The sequence below is a fragment of the Anopheles stephensi genome, chromosome 3, assembly GCF_013141755.1.
Source record: "Anopheles stephensi strain Indian chromosome 3, UCI_ANSTEP_V1.0, whole genome shotgun sequence".
Classification (NCBI taxonomy): Eukaryota; Metazoa; Arthropoda; class Insecta; order Diptera; family Culicidae; genus Anopheles; species Anopheles stephensi.
Window position 1 is genome coordinate 7842303 of NC_050203.1, and position 15830 is coordinate 7858132.

General features: G+C 49.2%; 2 protein-coding genes across 3 annotated transcripts; one reads left to right on the top strand and one right to left on the bottom strand.

The window, feature by feature from the left end:
- Nucleotides 1-5548: 5548 nt before the first annotated feature.
- On the top strand, nucleotides 5549-11714 carry LOC118510493 (ATPase family AAA domain-containing protein 5). Of its 2 annotated transcripts, none has more exons than XM_036052386.1 (4): nucleotides 5549-6246; nucleotides 6322-9877; nucleotides 10711-11068; nucleotides 11152-11714. In XM_036052386.1, the coding sequence occupies exons 1-3, from the start codon at nucleotides 5883-5885 to the stop codon at nucleotides 11045-11047; spliced, it is 4257 nt and encodes a 1418-aa protein (XP_035908279.1). In that variant the 5' UTR covers nucleotides 5549-5882; the 3' UTR covers nucleotides 11048-11068; nucleotides 11152-11714. The 2 variants fall into 2 exon arrangements, with proteins under 2 accessions (XP_035908279.1, XP_035908278.1); XM_036052385.1 differs by having other exon boundaries at nucleotides 5550-5621; nucleotides 5803-6246; nucleotides 10711-11714.
- Nucleotides 11412-15568, bottom strand: LOC118510494. The gene is made up of 3 exons (XM_036052387.1): nucleotides 12495-15568; nucleotides 12278-12410; nucleotides 11412-12197 (listed from the first exon to the last, which is right to left on the bottom strand). The coding sequence occupies exons 1-3, from the start codon at nucleotides 15009-15011 to the stop codon at nucleotides 11839-11841; spliced, it is 3009 nt and encodes a 1002-aa protein (XP_035908280.1). The 5' UTR covers nucleotides 15012-15568; the 3' UTR covers nucleotides 11412-11838.
- Nucleotides 15569-15830: the final 262 nt, after the last annotated feature.

Genomic DNA, 15830 nt, shown 5'->3' on the forward strand with positions numbered 1-15830 from the left:
TAAAGCAGTCACCATGAATTGTCGTGAGCATGCAGCCGGCAGTGGTGCCTCCTGGTGCATCATCAACCGCGGCAGGAGAGTTTACCGTTTTGCTAATCACGCTTACGTAAATGTCATTATGGGCTGCGGCACGGTTTTGCATAGCCAGCCCACCGAAGGTGTTTGTCAGCTAGGGAAGCACTTAACATGGTTAACCAACTTCCTGACTTTACGGGGCGGCCGATGATTAGTGGATTCAACCGTACGGGTAGGTGCCTGGCGACTTGCAATAGACAGCACAGCTTAGTAACAGCTTTGTAGACGACGATCGTCACAACAGAAAACCCCTTGTACCGGTGGATCACGTTCGACGTTGAAATGCTTCGAAGCTGCTTGCCTATCAGAACCAGACGTTGTTAAGTAGTGCGTAAAAGAATGTTGCATTCTTGGATGACTTGGCTTAAAAAGTTGTTTCGGACATTATGATAGCTTATCGAGAAGTTGAAGTTGCCTCTAAATGCTGGTTGGATCTCACAACCAAAAGAGCTTGATCGAGCTGATAGTGTCGATCGCGGCAATCCGATCGCCTAGGTTGAGCTTGACTGGAACCGTTTACCAAGGCTGAAGTGCCCTCCGGGGTCGCGTTGGACCTATTTCGGGCCAAGCTTTTCACTTAATCTGTTCCAAACCTCTTGCTCTCTCTCTCTCTCTCGCTCTCTCGTGCTCTCTCCATCCAATCCGAAAAAGGGCACATGCCATTCGGTACGCCAAAGTGACGGTGAAAGCAAAAGTTTGTCAGGCGCTGGTAGGGTTGCCGGTCCGGGATGTCAGTTCCCAGCGGAGGCAGTACAACAATAATGACGAAAATGATAATTACCGCTCCGCGTCCTTGCTCAAGACCGTGGTCCGTGGTGCATCATCACCGGTGCAATTGAGGGGATCGAGCCACCATTTCGCTCGAGCTTTTATCATGCCAATGCTCGGCTAGATCTCGGTTATCTGTACCCGATGCTTGATGCTTTCTTCCAATCGGTCGAGCACCCAGCCGTCGGAAAAGAAATCTTCCGACCCGTTTGGGTTGGACACGGCGGGATCTTAAATCGGTGGATGGACACGCTGGACACATTTCACGTGCGCTACCGATCCACGGCGTGCCGCTATCGGGTGGGAGAGCAAGGCATTAGTGTTGCATGAGTTAGCTTACGATTGCTCGGGCCAGCCTGTCCCGCCAGGCTGGTAGTTAAATTGAATTACCCATGCCATGCGGTTGGCGGGGGGCAATTAAATGGTTCAACTTTCGCAGGCTGCGCTCGCTTCAATTCTGAAGTTCATCGAGACTGATGAGCGGTTGACGGCGGCTCGATCGATCGGCATAGCAAATGCGCACGATCCACATCGCGCACCCGGCTTCCGTCACACTAAAAGCGACCAATTTTCTGCACCATGGTGGAGGTGATTTTGGAAAATCACACGATCGATAACATCGTGTCATCTGGGCGGCATTTCCCTTCCTGGTACGTGCGTTCCACGCGAAAGGGATGCGGCGCCAGCGTACGTTTGGCGAGTGAAAGACACCATTTAGCGCAATCGACTAAAACTGGCGGCTTTTCATGGCTGGCCTGGCTGGCACTCTTGCCTAAGAGCGTTTCATTCGATCGTAGCGTTCGAACGGAAAATGGTCCTCGGGTCCCCCCACCTCGCGGTCTCGGAAAACAGCATAATGATCCGCATCCAAATAAAAATTGAAAAGCATGCTTGGCAAACGGCCAACGCCGAGGAACCGAGGAAAAATATTACCTCACGGATGAATGTACACGGCAAGTGTACACGTGTAGAAATTATGGCGACGGTGTACCGACACCACGGAACTGTACCGGCCAACACCGGAACATGATAGCGTGAGGTGAAGTGAAGGCCTTACGAGTGGAGTAATTATTTTTCCCGCCTTTCAACGACCGTGTGTGAGTGTGATGAGGAAATTGCTTGGCCCGATGGGAGATGGAAATGAAAGGAAGACTTCATTTTAAGGATGTTTTTGATGGATATGGGTATGCTTAAAGCCTTCAAAATAGTTGGGATTCCAAGAATTCAGTTGTTCAAGACATATTCACGTGCAAGTTGCAGCTGACATGTCATGCCGCGAGTGATTAATCTAGCAACAGTTGCAAGTCAGTAAAGCCATGTTGTCCCCGAACCCGAACACACGTGCTTTGTACATATTTTATGATTCAATCGAAAACATGATCAGTTTATGATCTGCTTGAACGACCGCACCGCAGAAGTAGCCATTGACCGATTACGATCCCAGCATTTTCCCGGGAGAGCAGTGAAGCAGAGGACTGACCGAATCGTAAACACAACGATTAATGGCCGCGCTTTTATCATCGTGCATGCAGAGCGTTGGAAAGTTTTGATGCCCGCCCGTTTGGCAAGAAGCAGCCGAAGCCGAAGGGAGGTTGGAAAATTGAATATTAAACTGTGCCCAGCCGCGGATGATTCACTCGGCTGTTGGGGCCATTATTTTGTGCTGAGCGTTATTCAAATCACTCCAATTTTTTTTCTTGTAAATTTTGTTACGAATAACATTACCCGCATGCAATCGGTGGAAAAGGATTTCTAATTAATAATTCTATAACACTGTTAACTCGCACACCGGTGTTGCCTTTGTGTTGTTTTCCAATTGTTTAAAAAAAACACGAGGAACCATTAATCATTTTCCTTCTCTGCACGTATCGCTGATAGGAGTGAGTGGGACCTACACAATGGCCACAAGACACATGGCCATTGATCGTGCCTGTTCCTGTGTCGGACGGCATTATTCGTGTGCACAAAGGTGTATGTGTGTGTGGAAAAACACTTCCCCGATTCACAATTACGCCATTACGCAAAACATAATCAACTAACGGCGATGGTGATGACATCTGGCGAGTGATTATCGAGTGACACGCGCATGCATTGTGAGCCCATCGCCAATCATCGTCGGTGTTCCGTGCATGACAAACGTACTCGGCATAATCAAATTTACCACCGCTTCGGATGTGTATGGTTGGGGAAGAGAGCTTTAATGCTGGGTGGTATCTTATCTAACTTTAAGGAGAGAGGGACAACGAGAAGGACAGGGAGCGAGAGAGAGCGATTGAGATCCTTGCACCAATGTTTTGGATAACTGATCGTAGCTCTTAAAAGAAAAAGTGATCCTATTTGACCGTGAAGATAGAATCACGTCACGTCATGAGAATGCCACCAGACACCCAAGCCTATTATTGGCCAAGGCTAATAAGATCTCTACTAGGAGATAACTTCAGCCGTTACACCCACTTTACGATCCTGACGTCCATAAATACATCAGTGCTCTGCTAGCCTTCCTAGCCATCGGCAGCAACTTGCGACAAAACCGATTGCCGATTGATTGACGAAAGTGCTTTGCGGATCACCAAATTGCAACCACTCCAAGCGAGGCGAAAGTTTAACCTTTTTCCTGATTTTCCTCACTCCACGCCAGCGAGTGGTTAGCATTTCTTTCGATTTTCGTAAACCATTCAATCACTTGGGGCTTCAAATTGGGAAGGGAAACCAATGCAACCGTAGCATCAACAAGGGATTCCAACGAGTGCGCTCGTTAGCTTTTACTGAAGTTGCTGAATGCTACGGGAACCTCAGCAAACCCCCGGGAGGAGAGAGAGATAGTTAAAGCTCGTGGGTTAGATAAATGTGTTTTTCGTTCGATTTCGCCGTTCGAAGTAGCCGCCGGGATGATGCATTTGCAACTGATCGTCTCGCGTCTGCCGCGCTTCTGCGTTCCTCCAGTTGCGGTTCGTGATCTTTGTAGTGTGCCCCGATTTGCAAACAATCTTTACGAGTCGAGCGAGTCGAGTGAGGCGTCGAGATTGAGGTGAAAATAAAGCAGGAAAAAAAGATTCTCCCCGTGTTGAAAGCAGCCGGATGGGGATTTAATTTTTGCACAAACCCCTTTTAGACAATGATGTTTGCTGTTGGCGATGACGATGACACTGCGGTGGTGTTATGCAAGTGAAGTTGATGTCCAGTATCTGGTAAAACTCATCGCAACTCATCGCATTGCTGTCGCTGGCCGCTTTACTTTATTCATTTGGGAACAAACTTAACCGGGGAATAGATTTGTTTGTCAGCATCACCAGTAACCAGGAGAAGTTCACAACCTCTGTGGGTTGTTGGTGTATCGTTGTGCCGTATCCCAGTACGGTACGAAAAGCTGGGAAACCATTTTTTCTTGGAAAAAGATTTGATACAAGAGATGCATTTGAATGCTTGTCTAAAGCTAAACACGATTTCAGAAAACGGATTATTTATTCATCTTTTACCTGATAATTGATAGGGAAATCAACATGACCATTTGTTTGCCTGTTGTATCGGAAAACTCCTCCATTTAAATTAATTTTCTACTTACATAACGATCGTATTTCCACTCACAAACCAACAAGCACAAAAACGGTTTGTTTCTTTATCCACTAAATTGCTGCAATTTCTGATACGCCTCGAAAAAAATCGAAACTATTGAAGTGCATCGAAAAATTTGTCATTTTTGCTCAATTACTCCCCGCTCGACATTTGGAACGGTGAGGATTGAAGTGTGATTACCGAATTTCAAATTTCAAATGCATTTAGACATTTACATGGTGCAACGCGTTCCCCAATTTCCTCTTCCTATTCGCTCCCCCCGCTGCTTTCCATCGCCGCAACCATTAGTGTCCAATGGTTTTCCATCTGTTTAAAATTTCTTTCCCCGCCAACGGTGGGCCAGTAAATCCGACGGATTGAAACCCGATCGGAAGACCAGCGCGATCGATTACTTCATGCCGTACTACCGTGAGCTGTAGCTTTGTGGGGGGGGGTGTTGTGTGTTTTTATTATATTGCACAAATCTTATTGCTTTGTAGTTTGTTTTGATCGCTTTTGGTACGGCTATCGCAAATGGAAATCAAGCGATCGTGAAACAACTCACGGGCGTGTGCGTACCGGTTGCGTGTCGCGGAAGAAGGAAATGCAAGCTGCTGTGTGTGGTTTTGGTTTGGTTAGAAATTTTATAATAAACATAAAGACCGATAGATAAAAAAGGCGAACCAGAGCAATACGGTGATTACGGTGCGTTATGTTATTATTTTTTGCTTAGATAAAAATATTTTATCGGGTCGTTAATCAAAGATGCGACATCATTTCCTTCGCACATTTTAAGATAATAGTACTTGATATGCGTTTTTAGTTCAGAGTATGTTCAACGGAAATTTATTGCAGACCAAAGTATTTGAAGCTACAGATTGTCATCCACGCGGCTTTACAGGAGCTGCGATATATCAGATGCAGTTTGCTGCAATTTTACAAAACACTCAGAACAAATGCTTTTTGGTTATATTTAGTTCCATAAACAATTCCTGAAGAATATGGTGGGCTATTTGAACATTTGCGCAATATACAAGCATTTAATTGAACAGAAACATTTATTTTAGAAATAAAATACGTGTAAATTCTTTCCGCAACAAACCCAGTGTGCGCTTGCATTGATGGCCAGTTTGACAGCTCTACTGCCAACAACAAACTCGAGGAAATACGCGCGAACACAACTTGTCAAAGAGAGTCGAAAATTGTGTTTTACGAAGTATCGGAATGTGGGTCAGAAAATTAACAGAATTTAGTGACACTTTTCCATAATACAGACGAAAAACAGTTGCTGCTTCTGGCGCAAAAGAATCACTACAGCTTCGTAGCTCAAATGTGTGAATTGGTGTGATGGTAGCACTTTTTTCTCTGCTGCACCTGGCTGACGTTGCTTCTCGCATTTCATCCCAGTGCCTCGGACGGACTTTTCCATTGCGACCTACTCGATATGGTTTGATTGTAGCGTATGTAGCACGAATGCATACCGTGGAATGATGATAATGGCAGCGGAAACAAGTACCAAACCATGCCTGAACGACATTGAGGTACACAAGACGGAATCTGTTGCATCTGCCTCGTCATCAGCTTCGTCAGCTTCTTCCCTGTCGACCGCGTCCGGGAAAGCGCTACTGGCCCTGTCCCAGACAGAGCTCGACCGCTTGATAGCGGATAATATGACCTCTGTGTTGAAGGCGCTCAAGAAACGTAAACACGCCAAGAAGCACGCACGTTTGAGGCAGGCAGCTGCTGCAGCGGAGGAAGCAACACACGAGGACTGTGAGAGGAAGGAAGAACAAGACTCGAATCGGCCAAGTACACAGTCGGAAGAAAATATGGATCGTAAAGAGAAAAAAGGTGAGCAGCAGGTTGCAGTGCAAAATAGTTTAATAAAGACAATAATATGAGTATTTTTCTTGTTCTTTTTTTTAGATTCTCACAACCGCAAGGGAGGAAAAGGCCGTCCAAAGAATGGTGAAAACAAAATTGTACATGGCACATCCGAATCGAAAGCGAAAACTCTACACGCAAGTCTGAAGGAAGTGCAACCAGACCGGAAACAAGAAGCTACGGACGGTACTTCTCCAGCCCCCACCAATGGAATCCCTACTGGGCAACCGGTTGAAAAGACGGGCAAAGAAAACAAAACGGTCAACGCTTTTCAGCTGATGATGAAAGCACGCTCCAAATGTATCGGTTCGAACTCTCCCGGCAAAGAGCGGGATGTGCGCGAGCTGAGCCCCACCCAGGAGTTGGCACGCGAAAAGAAAGCCGTGCGCCAGCTTCAGCTGCAGCAGTGGGCTGCCCAGAAAGGGGCCGGCAAGCGAAAGATTAAGGAAGAGGCTGAGGAAGATTACATAGATCATCAGATGAAGAAGCGTGCCAAAAGACTGAAGAAACTGATCGGTAACATGAATGGCGAGGCAAGCGACAAGCGACAATCAGTGGAAAAGGAGCAAGAAGTGCTGGTACTAACGAATTCTCCCGAGCGGCCAAAAACGGAGCAAAGAAAGCAGATTCCTAAATCCTCGCCTAACGAAAGTTCCGCCGAAAAAACACCGAAAACAGACGGAGAGCTTCCTGTGCGAAAAAAACGAGGCCGACCGCGGAAAATTCCCGTGGAGCAAATTATCGAACAGGAAAAGGTAAAAGATGCGTCGGACGATGAGTTTCTCGTGCAGCTATCCTCGCCGAGAAAGAAAAAGGATAGCCTGTTGGGATATTTCGCCAAGCTGACACCGGAAGCCAACAAGCACGATTCTCCGCCGACGGAAAAAGCGCCCAAAACTCGTTCATCGCACAATACCACCCCGGTCGTAACGGTGTTGATCGATGATGAGGATAGCAAAGACATAAAATCGACGACCAGCACACCTGCTTCTCAGGAAACCTCTGCATCGCGTCCTCGGCGATCGTGTGCTAATCGCATCAAAGATTACTCTGCCTTCGAGAAGTACAGTCCGGCGAAAGAAGAGCAAAAACCTGCTGCTACGAGCAAGAAACCACCGATCGTCACCCCGTTGAAGATCATTAACGTACAATCGCCGAACGCAATGAAGGTGGTAAGGAGTCCTTCGCTGCGGATGTTCTCGTCGGGCGAAACGGGGGAGGCTGGAAAGACGATCCCTCCCAACGAATGGCCATCAACGCCGAAATCCGTTAAGCTGGCACCTGTGTTTTCTCGGACGATGATGGGTGGAAAATCACAAGCTCCACAGGAAGATCCGGAGAAGGTACGCGCTCGTCAGCTGTTCCTGATGTCAGGAATCCCGGAAAAGCTACGTCAGGAGCGAGAAAAGCGTGCGATATACGAAGACTTTGTGCTGAATGAGTCGCCCGTATTTCCTTTGGTGAGTCACGTGATGCAGCTGGATGGACAGAACCTTCCAGCCACGCTAGCGACGGTAAATTTCGCGCACAGTTTCATTAAGTTGCGCCCGGCCGAGGTAGAATCTCCACCAGGCAAGAGCACCACGAAAGGCGTCAAAGGAGGGAAAATTCGTTTAGGAATGTTTACCGGATGCAGTGAGGATGACTATGATGAAGCAATAGAGAAATGCATCCAACCGATCGTTGTCGATGAAAGGGAAGGGGTAGACAACGGTGGCAGTGCGGGCGGGCACGGCGAGCTGCCGGAGGTAGAAAATGTGAAGGAGATTGTGCGTGATTACAAGCAGCGCTTTCCGCACTTTCCCGTGTTCCGCTGCTACAAACAGTTCCGTGCCATCTTTCAAGACCATCGGCAGCGGACACAGCACGAGGAAAAGCAACCGGAAGAGGCCACTCACCACCTAACGGATAAGAGCTTCGAAATCATCGAACCAACGATTGCCTGTCGGAATGGTGAAGCATTGTTCACGGAAAAATACAAACCGCAAAATACGGAACAGATTCTGATCAACTTTTCCCCTGCGAACATGTTAACCCAGTTTTTGTCCCTCTGGCAGGACGAGACCGGAAGTCAGAAACGCCCGAACGAAGTGACCACTCAGAGCGGCCACTACTTCATGTCAACCGAGAAGAATGATGATATGGATTTTCTCCTCGCCAATGACAGCAACTGCTCGTCGTCCAACGGACCAAGCTCGAATGTGTGCAATCATGTGGTGCTGGTCGGACCACCCGGTTGCGGTAAAACATCCAACGTGTACGCCGTGGCAAACGAGATGAATTTTAACGTGCTGGAAATCAACGCAAGCAGCCGGCGGAAGGGCAAGATTATCCTGCAGGAACTGCTCGAAGCGACACAGAGCCACCAGGTGCGACAGAAGTCGGAACGATCAAACTCAACCGACGGGCTGTTGGTAAACGGTCGCCAAAGGGGAACCGGTCGAGGGAAGAATGGACTGAGCGGCGTGTTCCGCTGCCTAGAGCGAAGGCCATCGTTTAGCGAAACGAACGGAAATGGGACGAAAAAGCTGTCGCTCATACTGATCGAAGACGCGGACATTGTGTTCGAGCAGGACGATGGTTTTCTGGCAGCGATCAATCAGCTGATAGCGACCTCCAAGCGCCCAATCGTGCTGACGACGACGAACCCATCCTGCACCCATATGGCCCGCTACATGTCGAGAAATAATGTGATCCGGTACGTTGCGCCGGGTATAGGGAACGTTTCAAAGTTCCTCTCGCTGCTGGCGCTCGTCGAAAGAATACCGATTGATCAACACGATCTCGGCCGGTTGTACGCGTACAACGGGAAGGATATGAGAAAAACGCTGAACGAGCTACAATTTTTCATCCAGAGCGGTGGCGATATGGAACGTTTCCCAGCCACGCACGAACGGACCGATCTGCGAGCTGCCGATAGTGAGGAATTAAACACGGCACTGAACGAAACGCGCGAAGAGGAGGATGATGGTGAACAGGAACAGATCGATCGACATTCACCAGCGGCGAAAAATGGCCGCAAAAAGGCTACTAAAGGTGGTGGGCTAGCAAAGCATCATCACAGCACACTGTACGAGCTGTTTACGCGCAATCAAAACGAATCGATCCTGCTGCGCATCCCGCTGGATTTCAACGTTCTGTGGTGTAATATGGAGCTGGTGTTAAGGACGGCAGTAACGGTGCCCGCTGCTACGCCCAACGTGCAGAAAGATGATAAAGGGAAGCGCTACAGTTCGGCTGGCAAGCGGGGCAGCAAGCGTGGCAGCATTGTACGGAATGAAGTGGTAAAAGCTCCGGATGTTGCAGCATGCGAAGAGCTGGCCTGGTTGTATGAGAATATAAGCCACGCGGAAGCTGGGTGGGGTGTGACGCAGCGCAATCGGATACGGTACGGGAAGGACGTACAGGACGAGCAGCAGCAGCAGCAGCTAGCGAACGAGCTGGGTCACGCACTGGTGGAAGGATCGTGGATTGAGTGGTTTAGCAGGGGTAGAGATGCGGGCAGTGGGCCGAAAAGCGTGCGGAAGACGACGGGCGGTGGGAAAGGAAACGGTGCCAAAGCGTACGATGCGTTGCGGAAGCTGGAACAGGAACCAAGGTAGGGTTGGATAAGCGGGAAAAGGCACCATTTTTGTTATCCCTTAACTCTTCTTCTTCTTCCTTGGCACAACAACATCATTTCTGGCTTTCTGTGACTTGATTTTACCCGTAGCAAAGCAGTCAGCTCTGCGTACGGGGAGGCGGTCTGGATGGGATTTGAACCCCGGTCCTGCCGTGTGAAGACTCCGGAAGAACTTTTTTCTACTGAAAGTGTCTCTCTTGTGTCCTAACGATCCCGCAGGATTCCGTCTTGCAAAGGATAATGTATGTTCCTATCTCTTTCTACACTATGGTTCGGTCTCTACACTATATGCTAAGCGTTCCCAGTCTCTGCTTTGCACAGGCTCCTTTAGGTGACCAAAGCCGGTGAGTTTCTTCACGATGATGAGCTAGCTCACGGCTTTCGAATTTTTCAAACAAAAATTTACACTCTGTGGTCTATTGTATGTCATTTATACTACATTGTTTTTAATGGCCACGGTCTAATCGCTGGAGAGATATTCAGCACTTGAGCAGCAGATGCTCAAACATGGAAGGTTTCGACTGGGAACCACAGACATACGCTTATAGGGTCAGTCCGGTGGTCCCGGTCTTCACACGACAGGACCGTGGATCAAATCCCATCAAGACCTCCTCCCCGTGCGCAACTCCATTAGACCTTCTCGACTTGCTCAAGAAGGAAGGATACCTTTGGAGTTCCCTTTGCTTGGAGATTGCTCTCTTCGGCTAGCTGAGTAGGGTTCGGACTTACCGAGCTTCTTCTGCCCTTCAAAACTACCAACCTGCTTCTCCTGGATTAATCAATATCCTTTTTCTTTCAAATTCTTCCAGGCAAACCATATCATCATACATTGGCGTGAACGGGATCCGCTCGCGTGTGACCGCTTGCGATTACGAACCACTCCTACGCCAAATCTGCCGTCACGAGCGGGATCGATCGTTAACGGAAAGACGGGGCAGCCGGTTCTATCACTATCTGCGTAACTTTACCGCTGCAAATGGTGTCACGCCGCAGCTCATCTCCTCGGCCACCACCCCTCAGATGATGAGCATGGCGACGACGGCGGCCGGACTGACGGGAGTTAAATCGGTTGGCGGATTTAGTATGGATCATTTCGATGCGCTCAGCCACTGTTTCGAGGAGCAACGGCAACCGGTAGCGGATTAGTAGGATGAAAAACGCACACATGTATGTATCGTTTAGCAATTAATTTTATCATCTATCAATAAGGGCGGCGTTTAAATTTATCTCTCCTGCCGGGTGTGTTCTAGGATAGGTTTCCACACGCGCAAAATAGATGTATATTGCACCAAACACTGTCCAATGGAACAATGTGTGTGTCTGCGGGGGGGGGAGATCCCTTTTCTTTTCGCTACATACGTACGACTCCTTTCCTCTCTAGCTTCTGCTCTTGTTACTTTCCTGGCTGTTAGTGTTGCGTTTAAAAGGACAGTTATGTGAGCTGCTCGTATGCTCGAAATTAGATAGTCAAAGAGAGAGAAAGTGGCAAAAAAGTTATAAAACAACTGGCTGCAACTGCTAAGTTATTCGACACACACACACACGCGCGCGCTGCTCCACCACAAAAACGTACGTTGGAAAGGGATTTTATTTTTACGCGAAAGTTAAATGCGAAAGTGTGTGTGTGTGTGTGGGTATTTGTGTGTGAGTGTGTAAAGCAAATTTAATGTAGAAAATAAAATCAAACTTAGCTAAATGTTTAACAAACGGAGCGGAACCAATGATGAAGCATATGATCCTCATAGAAATCCTCCTTCTAGTTAAAGGACATGAAACAGCGCGTTTAGAATGTATGAGCCTATGACGCATTTAATAGTGCTTTTTGTTGTTTGATAAACAAATATCCTACATACTAATTTTTTCCGATACATTTTACACATTGTTACGAAACTATTGCACACCTATTTACACCATCGAGACACGGCCGCTCTGCCACTTTAGAACGGATTAACCAGCTCCGCTTGCTGGTGGTGGTGGTGCCGTTCCGATCGCAGCTGCTTTATCTGTAACCGTTCGCCACCGTTCACGTGGTACGCAATGGTGGTGGTGGTGGTGTCGGGCACCACCATCCCCGCCACCACTTCGCCACCCGCCGTCAGCACCAGACCGCGCGGATCCCGACGCTTCCGGCTGTCCCGTATCATGTTCTGCCTCGAATGCTTGATAAAGCTCTGGATGGCGGCAAAGATGGGCTTCTGGTTCGCTTCCGCCTCCTGTGCGCTTTTGCCGAGGTTGAGCGTTTTCGTCAGCAGATCGATTATGCCCAAACTGTTCCCGAACACGTACTTGGTGTACTCTGGTGGTAGGGAAAGAGATCGGGATGAAAAAATTGGCGATTTTTTTTTTTTGAGAATTATTACATCGAACTCAACTTACGTCCATTAATGGCCGATTTACCGCTCCAACTGAACTGGCACAGAACCTCGTACGTGACGAGCGCTTCCATCATACGCTTGATGTTCCGCTGGAATGGCTGCGAGTTGTGTATTTCCTGGTGTAACCGTATCATCTGTTTTTTTTTGGGGTGGGAAAAATGAGAAAATATGTAAGAAAATGGTCCTCTTTCAAGACACTGTGCCCCATGTCAACGTACCATCTGCAGTAAGAACTGTTCATTATCCGTACAGTGATCGTTCAGGTCGAGAAAATCGCTCACGGTCCTGATCGGTAGCTCCGGTATCTCGGGGAATGTATCGAGCAGCTGATTGCCACCGTTCACACCGGCCAGCGTCAGCTGCTGTGTCTGTGGCGGCACGGAGGACGGTTGAGGCGCTGGTGATGGTGTCGGCGATGGCGAACGAACCTTTATCGCCAACGGTGGTGGAGAAGATTCCGGTTTGACCTGCACCACCGTCGTGGTCGTTGGTTCGGCGAACTGATAGTAATGATGATGGGCCGACCGAGCCTCTTTGGTACGCGGAGCAACATGCGCAGCAGGGTTGCTGGTGGCGATGGGAGAGGAATCGGTTTGGAACACGCCGACCGGTTGAACCTGGACCTGGGTGGCGGTGGCCGTTTGGGGTGACGCCGTTGTTGAGGTAAGGAAGATGGTTTTTTGCGATTGAAGTGAAGGTGACGTAGAGGAAGCAGATGTAGGGTGTTGGTGGTGGTGGTGGTTGGGTGGCTGGGATACCACGGTTAGGGACGCTACCGGAACCACCGTCTCGTTCTCGGTGGACATGGTCGTAAGTACCTGCTGTTCGTCTTGCTGGTGTTCCTGCTGTTGCTGGTGCTGTTGCTGTTGTTGTTGTTGCTGTAGCTGAGCAGCTTGGTTGGCCAGCTCGGCTTCATCTTCAAACTTTCCAATAAACAGCGAGATGATTCTGGTCAGCCCGTCCACCTTAGTTTCCACCCGGTTAAGGTTCTGATTGACCAGATGTACCTCGCGCTGTAACGATTTAATTCTCTCCTCGATGATTTGGTATCGAATTTCATTCCCTTCGCCGGTGCCAACGCCTTCCTGGGCACCGTTGGGATCTTCCGCGTTGTGCTCCTCGTCGATCGGTTGATGATGGTCCTCAGCAGTTTCTACCTCCTCGGTCGCTAGCATCGCTTCCGGCCCTACCTCGGGAATGTCTGCATCTTCCGTGAGGGAAATGTCCGGCTCTAGCTTCATCGCGACGGAACCATCCGGAAGATCGTAGCTCTTGAAGAACCGTTCACTATCTCCGGTGGTGTAATCTTCTTCGCCCGCTGCTACAATCCCATTCGCTCCGGCTAGCAGCGCAGCTGAAGCTCCCCGATGCAGATGGACACGAACGCTCGGCGGTGCGACCATCACTCGTTCCGGCTGATCGACGACGCACGTCCGTTCTAATCGTCTATTGCGATACTTTGAGTGTGTCTTCAGATGCTTCATAAGCCTGTACTGCTCCCGGAAAGCTTTGGCGCAGTGTTTGCACTTGAACGGACGCTCGCCCGTGTGTACCTTCAGATGGTACGCGAGTGTGTTCGACCGGGTAAACAGCTTCCCGCAGTACGTACATTCATAGTTCCGATCCGTTTCGACCTCCTCGTTGCCGGGGCGTGTTGTGGTCAGCTCGGCCGCAATTACGCGCGCTATGCTCGGATCCGATGGGACAGCCTCGCTGGTGGCATCGTTGTGCTCGTGTTCCTCGGACGTGTTAACCACCTCGATTCCTTCCGCGCCATTCATGATGGCGTTTAGCGTTTCCTGCAGCAGCGGATCATCGTCCGTCTGCATCATGTGCAGCTGTTTGTCCACGCTGGTTGATTCATCAGCAACGGACGACGCTACTTGATCTGGCGGCAGTTCCTCCTCCTCATCCTGCTGCGTACCGTCCTCATCGTCGTCCTCCTCTTCCTCCTCATCCTCCTCCTCGCCTTCCTCTTCGTCACCTTCCTCTTCTTCAACCTCGGCCGGTTCCGGGTGCTGGGATAAGCTGCTGCCGGAGGTGCTGCTGCCGCTGGAGCTGCTGGTGCTGCTGTTGCTGTTGCTGCTGGTGCTGCTGCTATTGCTGCTACTGCCACTACTGCAGTGGGCCGTTTCGGTAGCGCCCACAGAATCCACCATCATCATCGCCGCGTCCGTCTCGTTATCTTCGTCCGGGTTCGACGCGTAGCACCGCATCTTATCATCGTCGACAGCGCTGATGACCGATGGCGTCGTGGTCGTCGCCGCCGTCGTCTGCGGCTCCATAGTGTTGTGGTTCGTTGCGCTGGCGAAATCAATAGCAGGCAAATCGTTCCCATCCTTATCAGCTACATCGTACTTATTATTATCGCCACCATCCGCACCGTCGTTCGCGTCCACCGTGACGGTGCCGTTCGCCGCGAGGGTAACGGTAATGCCGCCACCGTTCACCAGCGGTGCCATCGTCGATACCGATTGGTGCTGCTGGTGTTGCTCAATCGCTGCCGAAACATCCTGCACGACCACCATCTGCTCGGCGGCCGTGGCGCTAGATAGTACACCATCATCCGTGCTCATGATGGAAGTTTCCATCGAATGTACCGTACCGGACGGTAGGGCGGTAGTGGCGTACAATGCTGCGTTTGTGGTTCTTCGCAATCCGACCGTATCCCGACGTATCCGTGTCATCGTCCGACGTTTCGAGACGGGTCCTACTGTTTTTCTATCAACAGGCATTTCGACAACAGTGACAACGACAGCAACCGACTGCCCTTTGACACATTGCCATTATCCGAATCCCCCGAGTCCAAACCGTGAAGTGGGGCTTGTTCAAATTTCACTTAAACTTCCCACGCTCGTGAAATGGGTTTTCTTTGGTGGAGGAAATCACGGTTCTATCCGCAACGCGCACAATCCTCACAACGTTGCACAAACAGCAACGACGACAACGACCGCACCAACTAATGGGTTGTCCTTGCGGTCGGTGTGTGTAATCGGATGATAGCAGAGAGTGTGTGCGTTTTTTTCCTTACGCACGTCGCAAAACACGTAATCTGATCGCAGTTTACGGAGGCAGGCTGCTCGAGCAACTGCTTTTCGGAACACACTTTAATGCATTCAGCTCGATGCGGAACTGTTCTGGCACTACACCTTGATAAGACAATACCTGTGGGGATTGCGGAGGTAATGAAAAACACAGCGATTTACTGCTTACGATACGTTTTTTCTTCGTCACGACCACTAAATGTGTTGTGTGTGTTTTTTTTCTATTCCCCTGTGTTGTTTTTCTATGAAAACGATAAAAACGATCAAAGCTGTCAAGAGCGGTTGACGTTTCATCGAGCGGAGTGATTATGACGGACGGGTTCAGTTCTTGAGTTCTTTACTGGTTGATTTTTTTTGAAAAAATCGTTTGAAAACGAGCAACAATATTTCATGCGGTATTTGTTGGGTGGAAAATAACGATTTTAATGAAAAATTATGTTATAATTACTCACGATCTATTATTTTCCAAGCAAGGAGTGTCAATTGAAGGTAAAAATTCATTTTTAAGCC